This window comes from Xiphophorus hellerii, chromosome 11, assembly GCF_003331165.1.
Source record: "Xiphophorus hellerii strain 12219 chromosome 11, Xiphophorus_hellerii-4.1, whole genome shotgun sequence".
In the NCBI taxonomy this organism is placed as follows: Eukaryota; Metazoa; Chordata; class Actinopteri; order Cyprinodontiformes; family Poeciliidae; genus Xiphophorus; species Xiphophorus hellerii.
The window spans coordinates 10,417,096-10,426,385 of record NC_045682.1 but is presented as its reverse complement, the minus strand read 5'-3'; the positions used below and the strand labels follow the sequence as shown (position 1 = coordinate 10,426,385).

The following is a 9,290-nucleotide window of genomic DNA, read 5'->3' as shown; positions in this document are numbered from 1 at the left end:
GCTATATTAACAGCGTCGCTCTCTGCTGGAGGGTGAACCTCAGACACCCACCAGGTTGGTTGGAGAGTTTCTATAACCGTAAATCTTTAAGTCTGGTAATTAGGTGTAGGTGTAGACTTCAGCTAAGTGATTCTAAGATATAGCTGTACTGTCATTTTCTGACAAGCTTTCTTGTACTTATCAAGAAAACCATCCCTACACCAACAAAACATAACGTTTTATTTTGGCAACATAACAAAATGCAAAGCAATGCACATGTTCTCATTAGAAATAATCTTCTTGTATTTGCACATCATAATGAGACTGCTTGGTGCACAAAACACTTCCTCTTTTTGAGAAACACTTAGAGGAACAAACTGGACAGAGGCATGAAGGGCAAATCAGGCCAGCATGACTTAGAACATGAGACACAGGCGAGGACTCGAAAGAGGGAAAGAGACAAGGTCAGACAACACCTTGCTGGCGAAAAGCGATGACCATGCCCGAGTTTTGCCTCTGAGCACACACAGACAGCCAGCTCATTGCTTCCGTCAGCCACTGCAGAGGAAAAAGACGAATCAGCGCTCTTTCTGGTCCAGGATCGTCCCTCCCTCCTTCTGCCTCCCTCCACCTCTGTGTGCTGCTCCCACTCCTTCTCAGTGGTGGGATGCTCTGCAGTGCTGCACACCGAGGTGACTCCCGGCAGCCGCTTAGCGTTTTACTAGCGGAGCAGAAAGAAACTGCTGCATCATTCAGCTTTGACAGGAGGTAAGAGTCCCTCAGGGATTTAAATTAACTGTGGATTAGAGAGTAAATATGAAGTACTGAGGATGAGATGCAGGAACATGTAGCTATAAAGACATGATGGATAAAAGTAAGAGGCTAATTTATTCCAAATAATATAACAAAAAAAAACAACATTAAGACATATAAAAATGGCTTTTAATGTTGACAACGCTGCTCTAAATTATGCTACGTCATCTCTTTGGACTGCAGATGGGTCAGGCTCTTCACACTGAACACATCCATGTTGGTTTTGACCAGAACTTTCCAACCTCTATGGGCTGTTTGTTGTGACAAAAAAACTAAATTAGGATCCATTTTAGTATTTTTAGCTGTTATTGGCACCAAGCCGAAGAAAACAACTAGCATGCATCAGTATTAAAGTTTAAGTGCTATCTCTTCCTCCGTCTCATTAACCCATTTGTCATTTTTCCCACAGTTGGATGGGTGATTCTTCAACATGCTCACATCTCTGATTCTAAGTGGGATACTTGGAGGTGAGAGTAAAGTTCTAGAAACTTCTAAGGTGTGGCACTGAGAAGCTAAGCCAAACTATTTTGAAGTATCAGAAGTTTCTGATGATAAAAAAATCAGGAGATTGTTCTCATTAGAGAAGCTGCTTTATCTCATATTCAAGAAGGAAGGAAGCAACTGGGTATATTTATTGAAATATCATCTTGAAGGATATCACCATTTCTATTTCTTACTGATTTAGTCGAGTAAATGAAACAAAATAATAATGCGAAATTTCTAATATGGACTATTTCTACAGGGGAGAATTTACTGTATGTTCAAGCATTTATTTTTATGTAATTATCCTGTTGAATAAAAAAAAAAAAAAAAGCTTCACTTTCGGTATTAATCGCTATTAACTCATCATGGATTATTTCAAAACGCTTTTCCGCATTTGTCCAGATTATTTACTGACGCGCTTTCAAACAAACAGCTTTTGATTATAACACTTCAGGGTCATAAAAACAGATACAAGATTCACCATGTGATACGATGTTGCTATACTGTAAGAGTCAAACTGGGATACTCAGTAATGACAGCTAAATGCTTCTAAAAGGGCTGATCTGTGGCGTCTGTGGTCGCTACAAATGAGACTTAGCTACTTCAATCATTTTCTCTCGCGCCACATGTTTGCGTTTTACCCAGTGCTGCTGATCCCAGTGCAATCTCAGCTGATCTCTGTGTGCTTGGAAGAGGATGAGGACCTGAGAGTCGACTGCCGGATCGAGCCCAAGCCCAACAAAATCAGCAGCTACGAGTTCTCCTGGTCATCTGGAACCAAGGAGGCCCTGATCAACACGAATGTTTCCGGCTCGGCTGCAGAGGCCCAGTTCAGAGACAAAAGCGAAGTGGTGGAGCTTGATCCCCAAGGCTACAGGATGACCCTGAAAGGCTTCACAAACACACTGCCGCACAACACCACCTACATGTGTAAAATATCTGGGCAGGTTGAGAGTATCAAGGTGGAGAAAGGTGGGTGGATTAGCTATTTACGTACATGAGGTTCGGTGCTTTGAAAGCAACACTGATACTTTTCCGTTCTCCTGCAGAACAACTGCAGCCTTGCTCGGCTGTCAGCCTGTTTCTGAAGAGCTCGTGGTCCTGGATCGTCCCCCTGCTGATCTTCCTCTTTCATACACACTGCTAAATAAAATGTGACACCCTAGCATGTGCCTATCTACACACAAACAAGCCCAGCCCTGCTTCTGTCTACATACACATCCATCAACACCACAGCTTTAGGTTTTATCGCTGTTACGGCATTAGAATGCTTTTATCGAGGAAGATGACTCAAGACGTTCTGAGACCTTTTGCTTCAGAACTGCACAAATCTTTTGTGATGTAATGCACTGTGACAACTTGCACATGTGAATATATAGTGATGGAGCTCTGGTTTTCAATAAAAGAATGCTAAATATATAGTCAAACAATGATTTTCTGGTTACTTGGTGCTCATAAAAAAAACTGAAAAGAATAAAAATGCATAGTCAGTTCAAAGTATGAGGCTTGCCAGCAGAATTTCATTAAAGGTCCATTCTCCAATCAACCCATCAACCAGCCAACATTTACATTTGCTGCCCAAAGTCACAGGAAATGGGATATCCTGCAAATTAGAGTTTCTTTTTCGCAGATTTGATGCAGGATAACTCTGGGTAAAATGTTGGAACCCATATGAAATACTAAATGCGTTAACTGTTTTGAAGTGATTCACTTATTTGACATTTGAAACCCAGATTAGACCGAGTTGAATCAAGTCAAGTTCAGCAACAATGCAGTTCAAAGTTCTTTGCACCATAAGAACATCATACAGTAACCAAATATGAAACAAGCAATAAGCATTACATTTTGTCAAATGCCATCACCAAAGTCATGAACATCATGCATCAAATATGCTGATCGGTATTCAAGTTATTATGAAACAAAATAAACTTTACACAGGTAGGTTTTTACCTTTGATTTACATTAACTATGTTTCAGTATCATTATAGTTTTCAGGACGTTTGTTCCAGGACGTTTGTTTCTATCTGTGGTGCATAGAAGCTGAATGCTGCTTCTCCATGTTTGCTTCTGGTTCTGGGGATGCAGAGCAGACCAGAACCAGAAGACCCGAGTATTCTGGAAGGTTGATACAACAACAATAGATTTTTAATGTATTTTGGAGCTAAGCTGTTCAGTGATTTAGAAACTAAGAAAGTCTATGCTCTGAGAACAGAGAGTCAGTGTAAGGACTTGAAAACTGGGGAGATGTGCTCTATTTTCCTAGTTTAGTGAGAACGCGACCTACTTAGCGTGTCCAACTGGGTTAGCCCATATGGGTCCAGTTGAGAAAAACCAATTGGGCCCCGTGCAAAAAACAAACAATCATTTTAGATTTAAAGTCATTTATACCGCTGGTAGATCTGGATGTAGAATTATTTGCATTCAACCCAGGAGTTTATTTCTAGCTGGAAATGCGGGTTTCTCTTATAAGATAACAAGACCATTATAAATGGGAATAAATTCTGGAAAAAAAATAAAATAAAAATAATCCGTTTTTAGGCGCATTTTATAAAATATATGAATAAAAAAAATGCTTATAAAAAACTTAACCTTTTTATAAGCACCAACCATTTTTCTTTCAATACAGCAATCAAACTTATGTTCAGACCAGCTCTCTACATGTTTCCATTAGTACTTTAAAAATGTTTCTAAGCGACGGGCGGATAGTACTACTACTACTACTACTACTGCTACTACTACTACTACTACTACTACTACTACTACTACTACACCAGTAAGAAAGAGGCCACATGAAATGCAATTTCGCAAATAACAGCAGTCCATGCTAAAGACTCCGAATGGCGAGGTCTGTTCCTCTCAGCATTGCCGGTCCATAAGCTGGCTCGAAGTGCAAACGAGTGTTTGGGGGAGTATAATCCTTTCAGACATAGGGAGAATAGTCAGTTGATATTTACATGCCTAAAAGCAAAAGCAAAAATTCCAGTTTGAATTGCAGTACATGTGCAGCCCAGAGTATAAATATAATGAATGCAGCACCAAACAAAACATGCTTAGCATGTACACTCACTTTATCTTTTCCATTTGAAATATATTAAAATATATTATATTATATTTATTAAAAATAAATGTTGTGTTTTTGTCCCTCGAATTTACAAAAATAATTCTCCCACGCCCTGATCATTCGTTCTGATCTCGTAACAAGAACCAAAAACTCCGCCCAATTTGGACACCCTCCACGTTCCGTGTACATAATGATGCGGACCCGCGTCGTCTGTTCGCTAGCTTAAGCTTGAACCTCAATGTCATCCGTAGTTTCCAAAAACATCCAGCTATGGCCGCCTCTACTAGCAACAGCAAGGGAGCAGAACTCTCTAAAGCTGAGTACCTCAAACGGTATTTGTCAGCAGACGACAATTCCAGTCAATCAAAAGGGAAGATGAAAAAGAAACGACGTAAGGTTCCCGAGAGAGGGTGAGTGACTGAAAAACCCAACTGCGATTCTCACGTTTTAGATCTACACTAGCGCCTGAGCTAGTTTTGAGTCTCGGCGACTCTTTGGCGGTTAGCTTGATGTGACATTCGTCTTATTTTGCTTGCTTCCGTCTGAAGACTTAAAATAGTGGACGACGACATTGACTGGAGGCAGATGGTGAAGGAGCAAACGGAGGTTGAAGAAGATGAAGAGGAGGCTCCGGTGGTAAGCACCGAGCTAACGTTAGCTTGCAGGCTAGCCTAAATTCATTCATTCATTCACTCCTTTTACTGTTAAGTTTTACTTGCTTATCAAATATTCAAATAAATATTTGTTCTTAAGACAAATATGTTCTGTATTTCTTTAAAAACATACAAATTAAAACATATGTAGTCGTTAAAAATTATTCCAAGCAAACTATTCTACTGTGTTTTGAATTCTGTTCTTTCTTAGATTGCTGAATTCATTGATGAGCGACCAGATGATGTGAAACAACTGGAAGTCTTTAGGACCAGCAACAGATGGAAAGTTATTGGAGGTAACTGTGAGGCAAATAAGAAGAATTTGTTCATGTGTGAATCTGGATTGATATTTACTTCAAATCTCCTGCTGTGTAGCTGATGAGGACGAAGGGGAGGAAGAGGAGGAGGAGAAAGGAAGTGAACACACAGACCCTGTTTTGTCAAGCAAAATACGGCCTAACTCTTCAGAACGTTCACTAAAGGGAAATAAACACGGCTCTCCTACCACTAATAAGAGACACGACTCTCCAGATGCTTCTTCTCCCAGGAGAATTCGCCATGACTCTCCAGATGCATCTCCTCCCAGGAAAACTCGGCACGACTCTCCAGACGCGTCGCCGCCAAGGCAGCATTCAGGGAAGCAAAGAAAGGCGCAAAGTAAAGGTGGGTGGGGAAAGTAAATTACTTTCTTGTTTCGAATATAATCTGGACTCTGTCTATGATATTGTATAACTTATGCCATCTTTTTTGACATACAGCCCCTTGCAAAAGAAAACTATCCCCACAGCATAATACTACCACTACCTTGTTTTACTATGAGCATGGTGGATGTTCAGCTTGATGTGCTGCTTGTTTTTGCTTTGACTTCTATGTGGCAAACTGCAAATTTGACTTGTTATTCTATCACACTTTCATAAAGTCAGATTTTTGGAGTGCTTGACTAGTAGCCCCTGTTGAGATACCATAACCCTTGTGCTCCTTGACCTTTGTGATGTTTTTTTAATTTATTTTTTTGGAATTAGTAATGAAGTTGGAATTAGTAATGAAGTTGCACAGGATTTTATTTAAGGGCTAAATAGGTGCCCCACCTTCAGATTTTTCTTTCTAAAGATGTAGCCATTTATCATTATTCATTCAGTACTTTGTAGTGCTCCAACACACCAAATCTCACTAACTACATTAAAGTTTGTGGCTGCATTGCAATAAAATGTTGAAAAAGATGAAAAGGGCCATGAATACTTTAGTAAGGTGCTGTAAAGATGCAATAGAAAGTCTTAAGTATTTTCATTTCAGTCATCTTTACTTTTTATTTGTAATGTTATGATGAAACTTTTGACGAGCTAATTTGAATAACAGTTTGTGTATCCTGACTGACAGAAAACAGTAGACTGATCATTTAAATATTATTATTTTTAGATTCCTCTCCTAGCAGAAGCAAGCACAGTTCAAATCGACGATCGCTGGACGTTCGGCGATCACCTCACGCTAAAAGAACTCAGAATCGGCATGACTCAGATTCTGACCAGTCACCTCCTCGAAAAAAGCCTGTGAAGCGGGAAGCGCCGGACTCAGATCAATCTCCTCCGAGGAGACGTCCAAAAGGAAGACAGGGCTCTGATTCTGACCAGTCTCCACCCAGACGGCCGCGGAGTGGAAAAGACTCAGATGACGACTTGTCGCCACCTCGAAGATCTGGGCCCTCCCAAGTAAGCCAAAATATATATGTATATATCCATGACTAATGTCAAAACATGTTTTGCTTCAAATTTTTACTTTTTTTCTTTTTTTTTGGTTTATTTTTACAGGGCCCAAGGATGCTTTCAGGGGGAAAAGCAGGTCTGGTTTCTATTGATGTCTTAAAAAAAGAACAGGAAGAAAACCGACGACGGGAAAAAAACAATCAGCCGCTAGAAAGTTAGTTTCATTTTTTCTTCCTTCACTTTGTTTCTGTTTGACTGTAAAACACACAGGATGTTTCATTGTATGTTTCATACTTTGACTAGATGAATCCCGGAATGCCCAGACGGTGTTCCGAGACAAGAGCGGTAAAAAGAGGGATTTGGATTCAGAAAGAGAAGAACAGAGGAGAAAAGCTGGAGAAAAAGCTGCAAAGGATGAGAAATATGCTCAGTGGGGAAGAGGGTAAGTCTGTTAAGCATTATTTGACATCTCAAAGGACATTGAAATGTGTAATATGGTTCATTAAATCAAAATGTTTGTAGGTTGGCCCAGGGACAGATGCAACAACAGAAACTAGAAGATGCGCTGCATGAAACCCAGAAGCCGCTGGCACGTCACTACGACGACGAGGATCTTGACCGAATGTTGAGAGAGCAGGAAAGGGAAGGGGATCCAATGGCTGGGATGCTCAGGCGCAAAAAGGAGCGCAACACCAAAACACCAGGTTTGAATGTCTCACCTTCATTTACCTCAGTAACGTCTCTGCGGTTAACTGTTTGCCAAAGAGACACCAAGTCAACAGGTTTGTTTTTGTGATTTTATTCACAGCGAAACCTCGCTACCAAGGGCCTCCACCGCCTCCTAATCGGTTTAACATTCAACCAGGTTATCGGTGGGATGGAGTCGACAGGTAAGGCTTGTAGATGGTTCACATGAAATCACAGAAGAACAGATGGCAAAATCATTGCATAGCTGTTGTACAGTTGCACCTAAAATTATTCAACGCCTACCCTAATACAAACAGGAATTACATTTATTGGCAAAATCCTAAGTTGTTCACCTGGTTTCCATGAGCAAATGAGACAAAAACAACTTCAATAGTTGAATAACACTAATATCAAAATTATTTTTTATCTAAATTCAAACTACATCCTGCATTCAATGACTATTTGCGTGTCAAATGGATTTAACTGGATGGAGTTCTTCCTAAAAGCACACATTTGCAAATGGTTTTGGGCTGTTGATGGAAGCTTTTCATTGCATGGTGGAAATACAGCTCAGTTAAAGAAATTGTCCAAAAACCTGAGAGAAAAAAGCATTGCCTTGACCTAAAATGGAAAAGGGAAGGGGCACAAAAAGTTACAAAAGGCCCTGATAATTACAAGGGACACCAGGAGTTTGGAGGTCAAAAACCCTCAAGTGACTAAAAAAAGACCTGCAGCCACTGAGGTTTCAATTTCCACTGTAACAATAAAGAGGTTTTTGTTCCCTGGTGCTTGGGCATCATTAGACCTTCAAACAGGATATTGATCCTAAGCAGATCTCAACCTAAAGTCCCTTGTCAAAAAAGTGTTGAAAGTAAGGTTTACTTTGTTAACTAAAGTTTTTTTAGTGAACCTGTAAGACTGTTGTTGTGACAACGTTTCTGTATGCGCTGTTTTACAGATCCAATGGATTTGAACAGAAGCGCTACACGCGGATAGCTGATAAAAAGGCTCTCCAGGAGGAAGCTTACAAGTGGAGCGTGGAGGACATGTAAATTTAAATCAGCATCAGACATCCCCTTGTTCTGGTGAAACAGAAAAACTTTGGTGAAACAAATGCAACGTGGACAAATATTTTCTAAAGGGCTGAAAAGGTTTTTGCTCTGTGATCCAGTTCATTGCTGTATCAAAGGCAGCATGACAGTGTAAATACTAGTAAAGTAGAATCATTTTAATGATTTTGTTATGAGCCAAAGTAAAGAAAATTAGTTTTCACTGTTCTCATTAAATAATGTTTTTATAAAGCTTTGTGTAGTGTGTTTTCATCCCTAAGTTCAAAGTTAATTGTTTGTTAATTCATGCAATTATACTGAAACCAAGCCATGTTAAAGTGGTGGAATGCACTTTAAGTGCTGCAGCAGTAAGATGAGGTATTTGCAGAACTGTGAAAAGGTATTTGGTTTGTGTGTCACATGTTTCAAATCATCAAAGAAAGTTGAAGATCAAAGTCTTTAAATGTTTTTATTTATTCTGGGAATAAATCTTTTCAAGTCTAACTGTCCCTATGATAAAAAGCAACTGAACTCCCCATCATGTTCTTTAATTATGTATTAACTACAACTCACTGAATTTAATTTTACTAAAATAGAAAAAATATTCTGCAGATGCCATAACAAAAAGTGGAACATTTTGGGATGTCCGATTTAGGCAATATGTACAAAAGAATTTGTAATTATGTAATTTATTGTGGTAAGGGAAATATTTAAAAACTAAGTGCATAATGTAAAGGCCTTGTTTTGATTATGTTCTGAATGTGGGGTGTTAGAGTAGGAACTTTTTAGAGACAGGCTGAATTTCAACAAGTTAAATGTCTTTTGTTATATGTGACATGCACATTTTTGTAACTGAAGGTAAGGT

General features: G+C 39.4%; 2 protein-coding genes across 2 annotated transcripts; both read left to right on the top strand.

Moving 5' to 3' along the window:
- The first annotated feature begins 602 nt into the window (after window positions 1–602).
- LOC116728137 (thy-1 membrane glycoprotein) lies at window positions 603–2,705 on the top strand. The gene is made up of 4 exons (XM_032575960.1): window positions 603–747; window positions 1,202–1,259; window positions 1,921–2,247; window positions 2,325–2,705. Exons 2-4 carry the CDS (start codon window positions 1,223–1,225, stop codon window positions 2,420–2,422), a joined length of 462 nt encoding a protein of 153 aa, XP_032431851.1. The 5' UTR covers window positions 603–747; window positions 1,202–1,222; the 3' UTR covers window positions 2,423–2,705.
- A 1,854-nt stretch (window positions 2,706–4,559) lies between these two features.
- Window positions 4,560–8,677, top strand: bud13 (BUD13 homolog). Its single transcript, XM_032575958.1, has 10 exons — window positions 4,560–4,746; window positions 4,885–4,972; window positions 5,201–5,285; window positions 5,365–5,652; window positions 6,406–6,695; window positions 6,795–6,903; window positions 6,993–7,131; window positions 7,212–7,393; window positions 7,498–7,579; window positions 8,335–8,677. The coding sequence occupies exons 1-10, from the start codon at window positions 4,607–4,609 to the stop codon at window positions 8,426–8,428; spliced, it is 1,497 nt and encodes a 498-aa protein (XP_032431849.1). The 5' UTR covers window positions 4,560–4,606; the 3' UTR covers window positions 8,429–8,677.
- The last annotated feature ends 613 nt before the right edge of the window (window positions 8,678–9,290 follow it).